Source organism: Toxoplasma gondii, chromosome IX (assembly GCF_000006565.2).
Source record: "Toxoplasma gondii ME49 chromosome IX, whole genome shotgun sequence".
Classification (NCBI taxonomy): domain Eukaryota; phylum Apicomplexa; class Conoidasida; order Eucoccidiorida; family Sarcocystidae; genus Toxoplasma; species Toxoplasma gondii.
Genome location: NC_031477.1, coordinates 694760 through 710428, shown reverse-complemented (window position 1 = coordinate 710428; position 15669 = coordinate 694760). Strand labels below are relative to the sequence as shown.

At 53.5% G+C, this 15669-nt stretch overlaps 3 protein-coding genes across 3 annotated transcripts; 2 read left to right on the top strand and 1 right to left on the bottom strand.

The window, feature by feature from the left end:
* The first annotated feature begins 25 nt into the window (after positions 1 to 25).
* TGME49_267340 (hypothetical protein) lies at positions 26 to 2014 on the top strand. The gene is made up of 3 exons (XM_002368761.2): positions 26 to 571; positions 799 to 864; positions 1415 to 2014. Exons 1-3 carry the CDS (start codon positions 506 to 508, stop codon positions 1613 to 1615), a joined length of 333 nt encoding a protein of 110 aa, XP_002368802.1. The 5' UTR covers positions 26 to 505; the 3' UTR covers positions 1616 to 2014.
* A 1280-nt stretch (positions 2015 to 3294) lies between these two features.
* On the top strand, positions 3295 to 5666 carry TGME49_267350 (LSM domain-containing protein). The gene is made up of 2 exons (XM_018781461.1): positions 3295 to 3559; positions 4263 to 5666. The coding sequence occupies exon 2, from the start codon at positions 4264 to 4266 to the stop codon at positions 4627 to 4629; it is 366 nt and encodes a 121-aa protein (XP_018636240.1). The 5' UTR covers positions 3295 to 3559; position 4263; the 3' UTR covers positions 4630 to 5666.
* A 217-nt stretch (positions 5667 to 5883) lies between these two features.
* On the bottom strand, positions 5884 to 13849 carry TGME49_267360 (histone deacetylase SIR2-like). The gene is made up of 5 exons (XM_002368763.2): positions 12808 to 13849; positions 11867 to 12428; positions 9853 to 11301; positions 9110 to 9184; positions 5884 to 8788 (listed from the first exon to the last, which is right to left on the bottom strand). Exons 1-5 carry the CDS (start codon positions 13498 to 13500, stop codon positions 6420 to 6422), a joined length of 5148 nt encoding a protein of 1715 aa, XP_002368804.1. The 5' UTR covers positions 13501 to 13849; the 3' UTR covers positions 5884 to 6419.
* Positions 13850 to 15669: the final 1820 nt, after the last annotated feature.

The window sequence follows — 15669 nt, the reverse complement described above, 5'->3', positions numbered from 1 at the left end:
TTTTCGACTTTCCTCGCTTCTCCGCGGAGTTTCGCCGTTTATTTCTCTTTGGTCTGTCAATCGCGATTCAGAACAAATTCCGAAAGGAACGAGTGTGAGTATGGTCAGTCCTCAGGGAGGGACCCTGGGGTCGACTCAGACGGGGGAGGGCGCCACTGACAAAGAAAACTTCCTGTTGACAAGAGATCGTCTCTTGCCTTGAAAGTTTCCTCAGAGACAACTGCTTCTCTCGTTGTACCAGCTGCTTTAGGAACTCTTCATCAGCGCCCGAAAGGTGTATCTCTTTGCCGCTTCTTTTGGGCAGTGACGCTCCGTCAGTCCACGTTTGCGTTTGGAGTTTCCTTCTCGCTTCCGCGCCTTGCCCCCCTCGTCTCGTCGGCGTCGGAGGCGCTGCGCTTCTTCTCTCGAATTTAAATCGCTGAGAAGCACAGTCCAGGAGACGGCGTTTCGAGCCAACTTTCGTCGGAAGGCGATAACGGCGGTTCTTTTCTCTCTCCGAGACAAGATGTTTCTTTCACGGTGGCTTTCAGCCATCACCTACAAAATGCGAGTGCCGTATGGAGTGAAGCAGGTGAGTTCCTCTCGCCGAGAGAAACGGTCGCGAGAGACAAATCGTCCAGCTCTTCCAGCGCCTCCTCTCCAGAAGGCTTTCCGGCTGCAGTCCTCTCGTCTCCTGCAAGAGGGCCTCCTGCTTTCGGTGACTTTCTTCTGCGCTTCTTCCTCGTGTACTGCGCTTCTTTTTGCACCTCCTTTCTCGCGTTCTGAAAAGCTGTTCGCTGTCCCTGTTCCCTGCTGCAGAGTGACCAATATCGCCAGGCGAAGAAGCAGACAAAGCTCGCGGCAAAGAACGCCCGAAAAATGAAGGTAAACTTTTTCTCCCCTTTTCCTCTGGGGGTTCTGAACCTATTTATCCTCCCTGCCGCGTCTCTACTTTATTTCCTCTCTTCGTCTTCCTCTCTACATGCACATATCTGTGTATCTCTCTCTGTATATATCGATATATTTGTATATAGTTGTAGATTTGTCAATATCTAAACGTCCAGATAGATAAATAGAGCGAGAGACTGAGAGTAGTGAAGATACAGGAAGGGAGAGGTAAAGATGCAGAAAGCAGACAGAGACGTCCCGAGGGGGAGTACAGCTGTGGGCAGGCCTCTGCAGAAGCTGGATCTGCGTATCAGGGACTCTGCGTCGCGTACTCACGCGCATGCGTCTGCTTGTGCATGCATCTGCTTGTGCATGCGTCTGCTTGTGCATGCATCTAGTTGTGTGTGTCTCCACATAGAGTTTGAAGGGGAGACCGGCGAACGAATGCGGCTGGGCGTCGACCTCTCTGTTTTGGCTGCATGTCTGCGTCGGTTCGGTGCTAAGCGAGGTTCGCGTCTGGATCTGTGTCTCGACTCGGCGTCTGCAGGAGAGCAAAGGACTGCTGCTGGAGGGGAAGAAGACTGCGCTGTGCATGAACTTGATGCAGAACACAGGCATTGCTTGGTACCGAAGTCTGCAAGTCTGCAAGCATCTCGAGATGCACCGAAGGGCGCCGGTTCCACGCGTCACGGCAGGCTTCAGAGAGAAAGTGACTCAAGCTGTCGCCGTCGTCAAGCTGGGAAGATGAAAGGCTCGGCGACACAAAACAGAAACTCGGCCAGAGATAAACCGAGCCAAAGCAGAAACAAATTCTGAGAGAACGGAAGAGAGAAGAAGAAAAAGAGAGAAGAAGAAGAAGAAGAAGAAGAAAGAGAGCAAGGGTCACCGGGGCGGGAGACCTTCAGTTCGAAATGGGAGGTCCGGGAGAACGCAACGAAGGAACTTTTTTTTTTCGTTTCTCTTTGCCTCCTTCTGTCACTCTTTTTGTGTCTCTTCCTTTCTCACTCTTTTTCTTTCTCACTCTTTTTCTTTCTCGCTCTCTTGCTTTCTCGCTCTCTTTCTTTCTCGCTCTCTTTCTTTCTCGCTCTCCTTCTTTCTCGCTCTCTTTCTTTCTCGCTCTCCTTCTTTCTCGCTCTCTTCCTCTGTGTCTTCTTGACTCTTTTTCGCTCTTTCTCCTCTTGCCGCGCGTCTCTGTCTCTTGCGCTGGAAAGAAAACTGCGGCACAGGGCTGCTTCCTTGCCGCTCTCGACAGGTCCATGTCCTTCCTGAGTCGATCTCTTTCTTTTCCTGCTTCGCCGCTGAGTGAACCAGGGATGCAAAAAGGTATTATTGCCCTTTTGTGAAAGGCAGGCGCTGTGTGTAGAAGTTGCGACCAGGCGTCTTTTGGGTTTCGCGTCTGACGTTCCAAGTTGCCATGTGATTAGCTGCGAAACTGCTGAAGTGAAAACGTCTCTGCCAGCGTCGCAGAGATTCGCAAAAACGTACGCTTTCTCGAAATCGAATTGGCTGAGGCAAGGGCAAGTTCCCCTTCCGGTGTTTCTGCTAAAGAGAATCGAGCAAAGAACTGTAGGACACAGACGGATTCCTCTCTCTCCCGTTTCGCCTGCTCACCTCAGTCTCCTTCTCTCCAAGTCTCTCACTCCCGAGTCACGGCCCTCCACGTTCCTCTCTTTGCCTTACCGCATTCTCTCCTTTCTCCCCTCTCTTTCCGACTGTTTGCCTGGACTGATTCAAATCGAGGAACTTGTTTTCCTGCAGGAACGGCTGCATGGACTTGTGCAGCTGCATGCACAGATATATCCATCGACTTTCGGATCTCACGCGTTTACAAAGATGCCTGTGCGCGTATATGCTTCCGTGGACGATTGCGTCTCCCGACGGTCACAGATACGTATGTGTGTGTGAACGCACAACTCTCCATAGTGCCGACCAGTAAATGGATATGAACCTTCTAGGCTCTCTCTGGTCTTCCATAAATCGCGATTTTGTAGATCTCTTCGCTGAAAGCGTGGACCCCCGTTTACGGGTCTGCGTCTCTCCTCCAAACTGATGAAGAGACAGGGACAACCGAAGGAGAAAAATGGCGATTTGCGTCGTCTTCACACTGCTCTTGCTGTGATTCTCACCTCTAGACGTCCCCTGGGGGGAGACTCCTCAAAACTCTACAATCTCTCAATGAAAGCTGCCCTCTCGAACGTCCAAGACTTGCAGAGTTCGCCCCTGCCCTCTTTGTCTGTTTTTCGATCGCGCAAATCTCCAGAAGAAGTTCGTTTGTGAGCTTGGTGAGTGGAGTGTCGTTCTTCCTTCGCGAGCAGAGCCGCGCCTTTGTCACGAAGAAACGCTTTTGTCGCATTCCCTCGTCACTTCTGCGTTTCGGCCTCGCGTAGGTGAACCCTGTCTGCTTTTCCTCTCCCCATTTCCCCCTCATTCGTATTATTGCAGGAACCCAGGGTTTTCTCTGCGTTCTGTTGACAAAAGTGACTGTGCTTTTCGTTTTTCCTCCCTCCCCCCCCCGAGCCGTCCCGCGAGTCTCCTTTTCTCCCCTCGTTCCTGCTCTCCACGTTTCTCCTTTCCTCTGTGTCCCCCACCGTTTTGCTGCTGTGCGCGCTCGCGCATGCAATCTCCGAAGGTCTGCGTGCAGGGGAGAAAGACGAAAACGACGCGAAAGGAGAAGGGAAGAGAAGCCGCAAGGGTGGGTCTTTTTTCAGTTCTTTTCTTGTGTTTCTTGAAAGATTGACCTTTGCGTCGTCGCCTCTGGGTCTACAGGGAGCGTCTCCCCGCCTGCTGGAGAAGGGAACCAGTCGACTTGGCACCGTTTGCACAGTTTCCATTCGCGTTTTTCTTTCGTTTTTCTCTGCTCCTCGTTCGTACGCTTTGTAGTGCGTCTGGCGTTCTTTCTCTGTGAAGGCCTGAACGCGGTCTTTCTCTCGCTTTGTTTCCTCACTTCGTTTGTTTCCTTTCTCCCGAAGAAAGGAACCCTGTGAACCAGTTCGAGTTTTCCGCAAGTTCCGAGCGGCGTTTTCCAGGCCTTTCTCGCTGTCCTTCTGGTTCGTGTCTGCTTCCCCATTCTGTTTGCCGTCTGGCCTCCCGCGCACTGTTCTCCGGTCTCTTCGTCTTTTCTGTGAACTCCAGAGCGCCCCTCGACTTTTCCGTCCAGCGCGCACCGTCAACGACGCCTCTCCCTCTCTCTCGCCTTTTTCTCGCTTCCCCTCGTTTCTCTCTTCCCCTCGTTCTCTTCCCCTCGTTTCTCTTCCCCTCGTTTCTCTTCCCCTCGTTTCTCTCTGTGCGCCTTCTCTTCGCCTTCTCTTTGCCCTCCCGTTCTTCTTCCCCCGCGGCGGCCTGTCGCGTCTTTTGACCTCCGTTCGCTTGTGTGAGTCGTCTGTTTTCTCCTCCAGAATGAAGCTCGTACGCTTCTTGATGCGGCTCGCGAACGAGACTCTGGTGATCGAGCTGAAGAACGGAACTGTGATTCATGGCACAGTCGTAGGCGTTGACATCAGCATGAACACCCACTTGAAGAATGTGAAGATGACGATGAAGCAGGGGAACCCGACGTCTCTCGAGCACCTGACGATTCGAGGAAATAACATTCGCTACTTCATTCTCCCGGACTCGCTCCCGCTGGATACCCTCCTCATCGACGATACTCCTCTGCAGAGACCTGCGAGAGAGGCAGGCAGACCTATCCAGCGACTCCGCGGCAGAGGACGCGGCCGCGGCGGCAGCGCCTTCAGGCCTCGCGGGGGCTTGGGCCGCAGATAAAGAGAGGTCGCGGAGCTCGAGGAAGTCGCGAGAAGCTGGGGAACGGAGCCGACGCGGTGAAGGAGAGAAAAGGACGAAGTCGGGTGGAAGCAAAAAGAGGCGAGAGGCGAGGAGACCTGGGGAAAGAAGCTAGGACGAGCGAGGAGGCGAAGGAGAGCAAGAAGAGAGAGCGAGACAGAGACAGAGAGAGAGAGAAGAGGGAAGATAGAGAGAAGAAGATACGGAGACAAGAGATCGAGGAGGAGGAGAAAGGGAGAAGACGACTGGAGAGATCCGAGAGGGAGGTGAGACTCACGAGAGACTGGCCAGTCGGTCTGTGTTGCAGGAGAGGACTGGAAAGTCCAGGAGAATCGTCCTCTGAGAAGGCAAACGTGAGGAAAGACACCGCAGCGGCAGAGAAGAGGAAGGGGAGAGCAGGAAACGAAAGAAGAGAAGAACACCGAACGCGGCGAGAAAGAAAACTTTCTGCAACCAATAAACAGACCTGGAAAGACAAAAAAAACAGCTGTGACCTTCCTCCCTTCCCCGCCCTCCCTGCCGCTGAGGTCGGTCCGCTCGAGTAAAAGAGAAAGAGTTGTGTTGCGAGTGCCTCTGTTTCTCTTGCTGTGCTGGAGTTTCTCTTCCTCTCTTGTCTCGCGTTCGCTTCTCTGCTCCATGCGTTTCGACTTTCGACTACTCCTCTTCTTCCCCGTCTCCCCCCCGTCCCCCCTGTGGTCGGCTTCTGCTTGGTGCTGGAGTGTGACCTGCGACCGTTAGAGGTTTTTGTCTCATTTTTTTCAAGACGCGTAGGGGAGACTCTGCGCGTTTGCAGATGCAGATGCGCGTTTTCTTCTCTTTTAGCGTTGTGTTCTCCCTCGCCGTGGGTGAAAGTCTGTGCTTTCGCCAGAAAAGCCGCGTTTGTCTTGCTCTTTATATATCGGTGCGTCTGTCCTCTGTCTCTTTTCGCTGCCTGCGTGAACTATCGAAGGACTTGCAGTCTCGGCCGTGGACTCTCAAGCGGAGAGTTCCCAGCAAAATAAAAAACTGCATGCGCCGACTCTCACACACAGAGCTTTGTTGAGAGAGACTGGCCGTCGCTGTGTCTTTCTCAGCAGGGAAGAACAACGCGATAGGCAGAAAGAAATACAGCGGAGTTCTGTGGGCTCCTGGGCGCCACCTGCTGGCCTGCTGAAGACAGCGCGGAAAGCGATTCTTTAGATTCAGATTTTCTGTAGACTCTCAAACTACGAGTTGCGAGGAAAAATGCTTTCATGCACAAAATACACTTGAAGAGCGTCTAGGCACTGTCTCGATGAAACGCAGCGAGTTTTCGTAGCCAGCAGGCTGGTAAGGCCGGGTGAAGAATGGGTCAAGTTTCTTGGAACGAACGGAGGAACGCAGATGGAGCGAAACACTCACAAGCGGTGGTAAAGAAAGTACACAAGGAAGCTGTCCACTTTCTCTTCAAATCCAGGGAGACAAGCATGCAGCCTAGCACACCGTCGAAGTGAAAACCGATTACCAACACAATCCGCAGGGTAACGAACATCTAAGTCTATCGGCACATCTGCGTATTCGTCCACCTATATAAAACAGACAAACGCATACACATACATACATTTATATATATATATATACATATATATATATATATATATGTATATAGGTATTGTGTATAGCGCGCGAGCAGACGTAGCTGTTTGGGCCGCTGTGTGGAGATTCAGCCTGTTTTTAGATTTAGTTGGAGCGTGATGCACTCTAGGATGTCGAGAAGTCCTTTTTTCGGTGACGCAGGGTACAGAGGCCTTCCCTCACATGCACTCGAAAGCGTCGACGCAGTGGAACAAAGCCCAGATGGGGAAGAGTCGAAGCGCTTGCCAAACCACAGGCGGCACAAGGACGGCCTCCGCAAGTTTCCGTCTGCAGGCGTCTTCGTCGCTCTTCTGGACTTCCGCGGAGTCTGTCGCCTCTGCAGTCTCTGGCCGTGAAAACTCCCGCCTGTCTCTGCTTCCTTCCATAGGTTTTTTTAACTCTGTCTCGGCACTACGACGAGGCGATGCAGCGGAAGAGGGTGGAGACAAAGAAGAAGAGGACGAAGGGGAGGACCAGGCGCGTATGCCTTTGCTTGCCTCTCTTTGCACTGCGAGAAGGTCGCGATAGACGCTATCCCACAAGGCTTGGAAGCTCCTGAGGTTCGTCGCCTCCGTCGTCGCAGAAGCAGCAACTGCCGACTTCTTTCCTTCCTGCGCTTTCTTTGCCCCTTCGCGTGACGCTTCTCTCTCTCTTTCCTCTCTTTGCTCTCTTTCCTCTCTTTTCTCTCTTTTCTCTCTTTCCTCTCTTTTCTCTCTTTCCTCTCTTTTCTCTCTTTCCTCTCTTTTCTCTCTTTCCTCTCTTTCCTCTCTAGCCTTCCCTCGGCTGTCCTGCGGGCTGTCGGTCCTCTCCACGCAGGAAGCAGAGCAGCGAGACGGACACCGTGGGGTGGAATCTGACGAGGACGCAGCAGAGAAATCCGAGGGAACCGAACCGCTAGACGACACAAAAGTAGACGCGGAACAAGGAGACGAAATAGAAAAAGAAGAAGAAGGAGAAGAAGAAGAAAGAGAAGACGAGACGTCGGAGATCGGCAAAGCATAGACCGTGCGCCATTGGTGGGTGGCGGAGAGAGCTTGCTTTGCCTCTGTTTGAACGGAGAGGTCGAACAACTCCCCCAGTTCGAAATCTTCACATGTGATGAAGACAGGACGAGGCAACAGATCTCTCTCGTCCACATTCGCGTCCTTCTCAGTCCCCATTCTCTCCTCTAGCCGCAGTGTCGAGAATCCGACTTGTGCTTCATTCGCTCTGGGTTCTCCTTCATCTGCATCCTCGCTTTTTTCCAAAACCGAGGCACGCTTGTTTTCTCCGATGTCGAAGTCTCCGTTCACTGCCTCCTCTTCTTCGAAAAATGACCAAGAGACAGAAGGCGAACGCGACTCTGAACAGGAGGGATGGCGGCGCTCTTCCTCGACAGCTCGCGGGACCAGAGGGAGGAGCCTCTCAACTCTCTTCTCTCCCTCTTTCTTCTCTCCCTCTTTCTTCTCTCCCTCTTTCTTCTCTTCGCCTTTCTCGACCTTTCCCTCTGTCAGGTTCTCCCCCGTCAGGTGCTCGAGCTCCACACTCAGAAGCAGGGGCAACTGAGAAGAGGAAAAAACTTCTTTTTTGTTCTGCGGTCGAGGCCGCTTCGGCAACGGCGGGGGCGCCTTCAGGGCAGGGCGCCTGCGAAGGCGGTAACTCGAGGTAGAAGACACAGAAGAAGCAAGAGAAGAAGAAGCAAGAGAAGAAGAGGACGAAGAAGAAGAAGAAGAAAGAGAAGAAGAGGACGAAGAAGAAGAGAAATTTGATTGTTTTTTTCTTTTGAGTTTTTGAAGGGTGTCGACGAGTTTCTGACGGCTCTGTGGAAGCGTGGCGAGTGCATGCAATCGAAAAAGAGACGCGAAGGCATCTGGCAAAGGAATTTCTCGCGCAGCCGCAGCACACGCCGAGCTCGAAGGCGCAGCGGGATCCCGTGAAGAGGAAGAGACATTGAGGGAATCGGAGAGTTCGCTAGTGTTCAGCCGCACCGCTTCGCCATTCTCTGCCTTTCTGCTCTCCGTCTTGGTCTTTGCCGGTTCCTCGAGAATGTTAGAAAGCTCCGTTGACTCCTCTTGTTGCTCGTCAAGCCGAAGCATACCGAGGCAGGCGACGAGCCGCGTCCGCCGCCAAGGGGAAGCGCGTTTCTTCGTCGCTCTGCTCTCCACGGGCGCGAAGGGAGGACGCATGCAGAGCGAAGAAGAAGACAGCCAGGAGACGACGCCCCGCCGTTCACCGCCAGAGACGTCGATCGCTCTGTCGTAGTCGGAAGCTGAAGGGGAGAAAAGAGAAGAGGCAGGTGAACCAGACGTCGACGCAGACTCGCCTCGCTCGCTCTCTCCCTCGATCTCCTCCTTCTCTCTGTCCTTCTCGTTCTCGCGCGTCTTGCAGTGTGTGTGTCGCGTTTTCAGCGTTTGTTCGCAAGCGTTCTCAGCCGCGAGGAGCCGCGTCGTCCGTGGTGGAGGTTCCGCGCGCTCTCGCTGGAGAGCGAAGGCGAGGGAAGGAGGCAGCGACGCCGGAGCTGTGCCGCGCGTGCAGGCGAGCTGGAACTGCCACACATCAACTTCGAGGCCTGAAGCAAAAACCGAGAGACCGTGGAAACGGCCATGCAGGAAAGAAGCGACAGGAGAGAAGCGGTAGAAGAGAAGCGGTAGAAGAGAAGCGGTAGAAGAGAAGCGGTAGAAGAGAAGCGGTAGAAGAGAAGCGGCAGGAGAGAAGCGGTAGAAGAGCAGCGGTAGAAGAGAAGCGCAAGATGGGGGAGCATAGGGATAGGAGGGGCCAGAGGGGTACCAGGAGGAAGGTGGAGACACACCTGAGAAGGAACTCGCTTGGCTTCCGTGCGACGGCAGACGTCCTGTGTGCGTCGCGCCATCACGAAAACGAGGACGCTTACTTCTTTGCAGAGGAGCGTGAAAGAGAACAAGCTCCACAGTCGTTCCGTACCAGAGGAAGAGGCGAAGGCGAGTGTCTGGACAGAGAGAGGAAAAGACAAGAATCGCTGAACAACAAGCTGCATGTCTTCTCGCGGGTGGAGACCGACGAGTCGAAGGAGCAACGATCCAGGGGAGCAGGAGCAAGCTGGAACTCAGGATACCCCGAACGCAGGAACAGGAGAGGCAATGGAAAAACGAGATCTCAAGACGCGCTAGAGTACACCGAGACAACCTGCACCCTGGAGAGCCTCTGACTTCTCCTTGTTAGCCGGGTGCTCGAGCGCTGTGTATCCATCCAGACTGGGCGAGAAGGGAAGAGCGTTTCACAGAAAAAAGACGTTCAGCCAGGAAGTGAACGTGATCTCCGGCGGCCTAACGCGGATCGCCTCGAAGACGTCCGAGGGATGCGTATGCAGACGTTGAATCGACTGGACACCGCGTTTCCACGCAGCAAAGCGCCTCCGGCGGGCAAGATATGGAGAGCACTGGCGAGAGGCAGCACACACCAAAAAGGGGAGAGAAAGAAAACGAGCGACTCCGGAGAGACACAGGAGACACCCCACACAACGCACAAGTCGAGCGTGAACAGAAGGCAGTCGAAGAAGACGTTCAACGTTGCCGAGTGCTCTCTCAGGCTCGACACACATGCGCATGAAAGAAATCATGTCGAATGTGAAAGGCTTCATTGTTCGGAAACGCGTACCTCTGAAAATGTCCAGTACCCACAAGCCTCGAAGCGCATCTACGTGAGAGATTCGTGCACTGAAAGCATCGCCACAGCCGCTGGCACACCGTCCTCCTTTCAACTCTCTCCGGCCGGCGCCGCCTTCCCTCTGCGTATACTCTTCTCCTTCTCTCTGCGTACACTCTTCTCCTCCTGGTCTGCTCTCTTCTCCCGCGGACTGCCCTCTGCTGTGGAGGGGAATCTCCTCGATCTTCAGGCCGCATGCAAGGCGAAGAAGACAGCGCTGACCGCGACGCGGACCCGGCGCAGGACCCCAGAGACAAGACGAAGGCGGACGCCCGTTGGATGCCTGTTGTTGGCACCTGGGGTGTGTGACATGTTCCGTAGCGTAGAATTCTTCTATCCACGCGTCAACTCGATCGTCAGGACCTCTCTCTTTCGGACTGTCCTCTTTGCTCTCCGTGGTGTCGACTTCTTCACGCAGCTTGGAGCCTCCTGTCTCTTCGCTGCCTCGTTCTCTCCCCTCCCGCGGCTCTGCCTTTGCCGGATTCGCAGATCCAGACTCTCGAGCTTCTTTCGTCACCTCTTCACATCCGTTTGCAGCCGGTCTCTTCACCGCTTCTTTCTCCTGTGATACGTCTGCCTGCGTTGCCTTCTTTCTGCGCTTTCCAGCCTTCGGCCCAGACCCGGCCGCAGGAGGAACGCAGGGTGGCACAACCGCAGGGAGGGCGTCGAGAGGCAGCCGGGCGACGAACAGAAAGGAAGTACGAATGAACGGAGCAGAAGGAATGCTCGATTCTTCTTCTGGTGTCTCTGGCAGTTCCCCACTCTTCGCGCTCGCGCTCGCATCAGTCCTGTCGTCACGCAGGCGTTTGATTTTCTTGAATTTCACTTCCTCTTCTTCCTCGTCCTCGTGAAGAAAACGCCCCCATCGGCCGCCTTCTGCACCCCAACCCCACAGCAGTCGCAATCGTCTTCCACTTCCTTCTTCGCCGTCTCTGTCTCTGCTTTCAACTGCTTTTTCTGTCTCCATGGTCGTTGCTCCTTCTTCCTCCGCCACTCTCTCCTCTGCTCCGTCGTTTCCTCCTTCCATCCCCTTCGCTCTCCCTCCGGCGCTCACTCTCTCTTTCGTTCCTCGGCTTCCACGCAGGTCCTCAGGGGCAAGTGCACCGAAGGCTCTCCCGAGGCGGGCAGCGACGCCGTCGGTCGTGTAGCGCAGACAGACTTCTGCTTTTCGATCGAGAGGAGTTTCCTGCAGATTCGCGACGACCAGCGCACTGCCGCGCCTCCGCTCGCGACCGGGAAAGTGACAAGCAGGCTCTATTTGCAACGAAGAGCCGAGACAAAGATGCAGCGACGCCGCGCGCGTGTGCCGCAGACAGAGAGTCTCAAAAACGCGCTCGTATCTGTCGTGCCAGTCCAGCAACACGTCTGTACAGACACCCGAGGGCGGAAACGAGCAGAGGCCTGCAAAGCGAAAAAAAGAAATCCGAACAGTTGATGCCGCCCAAAGACACAAACCCAGCAAAGGCCGCAGAGCAGAGCGCGACACACTCCGCCTGGAACGATAGAAACAGAAGCATGCATGCATCGACACAAAAAATCTACATATATATATACATATATACATATATATATATATATACATATATATAGATATATATATATATATATATACATACATATATAGATATATACATATATAGATATATATAGATATATACATATATAGATATATATAGATATATACATATATAGATATATATAGATATAGATGTGGAGACACGTCTAACGAAACAAATGCACCTTTGAAAAAATATGGATGTGAATGAATACACAGGGAGATAGAGACCCATGCAAGAGCGTCGGTGTGGATGTGTGTAGGTATGCATGCATGCATACACAGACATGCATACGTACATATGCATGCATGCAAATATGCATGTGCACATGCATGTATGTGTATGTGTAGCCTTTTCTCTCCGCTGAAGGGTCTAAATTGAGGGATTTTGCATGCAACAGGACGACGGACCGCAGAGCCGGCCGGTAGGCTGGAAACTGAGTGTGGGGAGGGGAAAGTCGCGCAAGAAGCGTCGAGCACAAGCGTCGCAGCGCTCGGTGAACATGCTGCCGTGGACCTCGCCGAGACGCGAGAAGGGTGTGCCGCATCGTGCATGCAAACCGTCCACATTCTGGGTGATAATGTACCGAACCAGCGGAGGAGACAAGGACGCGTCTCCGCCACAGACGCCAGGAGAAGAGACAGCCCCCGGTGAGAAGCGAGACAGCGACGAAGACGGCATGCGAAACGCGAAAGGCGAGGAAGGCGAGGAAGGACAAACCGGAACGGAGGAAGAGGAGGAAGAGGAGGGAGGAGAAGAAGAAAGAGAAGAGGCAGCGGCAGAAGAAGAAGGAGAAGAAGAAGAAGGAGAAGAAGGAGAAGAAGAAGAAGGAGAAGAACGGACGTCTCGACTGTGGGGAGTTACCCACGAGGAGGCAGGCAGCGCGGCAAACGTTCTGAGAAGGAGGTGAGTGAGGGTGGGGAGGGCGAGGTGGAATTCGCAGACAGGTCGGCGGTGGCGGCCAAAAGACACCTGCGCAAAGTCGTGAAAAGGAGACTCGACTCCCGTTTTCACCAAGCCATTTCGAAGCTGAAACACAGATTCGCTGCCAACGGGAGAGCGAAACAACGAGCGAAACGCACGGCATCTACTGGCCAGAGAAAATGGCGTTCTTGGCTGTTCGCCCTCAACTCCTTGTTTCGACTTCTCGAGCAGTCCGCCTAGCAGACAAGAGACAGAACGAGAGCGGCGAAGCTGCACGTACGTGGAAAAAAATGTGCATTTTTTCAGATGCGTTTTCCGCGGTGAAAGGGCCGCTGGAGTGTGGCGTCTGCTGGTGAACGCGCTTTCCATGTCTGAGTATCCTTTCGCGTGAGCAAGCGTACAGAAACGAAAGAACATTTCTCTTTACCTGGACGGCGTCCTTCCCGTCGTCAGAGAGCGTCTGGCCTTTCGCCTCGAGTGTCCAGACACCCGATGGGCCTCGGAAGTCGAGGATCCCCGCGCTAGTTGAAATGCCCGCCCCAGTGTGGACGCAGACGCCTCCAGGGGTGTCTGTGAGTTTCCGTCGCGTTCGGAACGTCTGCAGACTCGCCTCTCTTTCTTGTTTCTCCGCTTGTCTCACGCGCGTCTCGCCGCGACCCTCTTCGCTGCCGTCTCGCGCTCCTCGTCTAGAATCTTCCTCTGCCGCCAGGGAGGTCGAGAGAGCCTGCGGGCAGGAACAAGGAGAGGGAAGCGAGGGCGCGGCGTCCGCGAGACTTCGCGGCGTTTCTGTGGCGCATGCATGCTTCGCCTGCGGGAGCTCGGTAAAACTGGACGAGCGGCGCGCTGCCTCCTCGCGAAACAGGTCCACCACACGCGAGAGCTTCTTCTCCAGGATCGCCTCGTCGCTCTCCTCCAACTCCGGGCGGCCCACCGGACCTCTGTCGGGATGCTCAGACAAACGCGAGGCATACCCCAAAGCCGTCAAAGTCGGCGAAGTCGATGGAAAGGAAGAAGACACAGAGAGAGAAGAGAGAGATGGCACAGGAAGAGAAGTGGACCGAGAAGAGGAAGAGAGAGATGAGGCGGTCCTTGGGGAGATCTCCGAGTGCCGTTTCTCCATGGTGCTTCGGGGGGTATCCAGGAAAAAAGTCGCGTCTGCGCTCCACGACGAACTGAACAGCCCAGAAACTCGCCTTTGTGAGAGGTTCTATTCGCCTCTGCTTCTTGGCTGAGGATCCTTTCCTCGCTGTGGCCAAGAGCGAGGCCTCGAAAAAGCGCGAGAGGTGAGGAGGCGACAGACGGCGCGTGGAGAGACAATCGGCGGAGAAAGAAGGCCCCAGAGAATGCCAGAAAACAAAACGAAACGAAAAAAACATACCTCACCTGTAAGTTAACAATCGTGGACCCACACACCTACACACGCACCTGCAGATGCATGCATACCTCCACATGTGTATATAGGCATGCACATTTATACTTGTACAGGTGCATATATATTCAAATATAAATATATATATACATATATTCATATACATATACATATATTTATCCAAATGGATATGGCTCTTTCTTTTGACATACGAAGTCGAAGAAGTAAACGGCAGAGCACTCGCGAGGGGGCTGGTGATGGGGGTTCGGCGACCAGACAGCCAAGAGGAGACCGCTTTTCTTCAGTCGTTCTGACGTTCGATTTCTGAGTTTCCAAACTTGAGAAGAGCAAAAAGGAGAGGCAAATTAGTATTTCTTCATTTGTTTGTTGTCCACGTTTCGCGCCTGAGAGAGCTCGGTGTCTCCGTCGAAAAAAGACTCCAGCGTCCTTCTCTGCGTTCTTCTTTTCTCAAACGAAAAGCCTTTCTCTTTAGCCTGCTGTCGACCAGACATGTTATTTCTTTCCTCGCGTTTCCGTCAGTTCCGCTTCTTCTTCAAATACGCATCATCTACTCGCGGAGGTGATGTCATTTCCCTTTCCACCGTTCAGGCTTTTTCTCTGGGTATGTGTATGTGCGCGCGCATGCAGGGATAGTTAAAAGGGAGAGCCCTGGAAGGGAGAAACCGCGCCGAAAACTACAGAAAGCGCGACTTTCTTGAGATGCAGACATCGCACAGAGTCACTCCCGAAAAAAGCATCGAAAACGGTGAAGAAACAACGAAAACAACGGGGCTCGGGGAGGCGTGTGTCAGCGCCACAGAACGTCACGGCGTCTCTCCAAGGAAATGACGGGGAAAGTCGTCGGCAGCTAAATGCCAAGGAAACACGGGAGTGTGAGGTTTCCGGTGAATTCCATGAAAACCTAAGTCTGGAGACGACTAGCCATCAGTACATGAGCACACACTCTTCTACTTTTCCAGCTTCAAAGGTGCAACGCCCTCTGTGACTCACAGGGCCTTTCTAGGGATGACCGTCCGATACCCCAACAGTCTGTATCGGAAGGGAAAGGCTCACAGGAAAACAGCTTTTAACAAGTTTGCGTAACACAGAGAGGCAGGAAACGGAAGATAGGACGGCATTTAGCGCGAAGAAATATCACTTGCTTCTGGGGGGTTTTGTGTCTTCGGTAACAACAACTCTCGCAGTCTCTTCGCTGCACAGGAATGCTGCATCCGTCGGAGAAACTTTATCACTGGGCCTGACGAGAAAGACGCGTGAAAGCAGAGGGCTGGCCAGGCGCCGAACTCCACTTGTTTAGTAGTGGAGATTCTGTTCCCTGCGTAGGAGTCAGACCTCTCCTCTAACAAAGCAAAGGAGCTCGTTTTTTCGGAGGCAGACGGAGAGTCGATTCGCGAGACGCCAGGGAAGGGCTGGGAGAAATTCAGGGACCTCCAGCAACCGAAGAGCCGAGAGAACCCCTGCGTTTACAAGACAGTGGAGGTTTTTCGAGCTTTCTGGTAGCAGAAACGTGATGAATATTTATTCCCAAGCACACGCGAACGCTTCACCGGGAACGCATGTCTGTTTCCTCCGGACGGCGCGGTTTCGGACACCTTACCATCTAAACGCTGACTTGCACTTTTCAAATTCGACGAAAACTGTGGAAATGAAAGTTAGATTCAGAGGGTCCGGGGCTCCTCTCTGTTCCCGTGGGGGGAAGAGTTGAGAATGCCGGTCTATCGTGTCAACGAAGATGGATGTAATGTCGGTCTGCGTTCCTAAGCATTACTGGTACACCGTGAAGCCCGGATTTTGCCGGTGCTTGGTCAAGGAATTCATATGAATTGTTTTCTCAGCCGGTCGCAGCCGACTGGGCACGGGCATCGCAGCAGAGATGTTTTTTTCTGGAAAAAACGCATT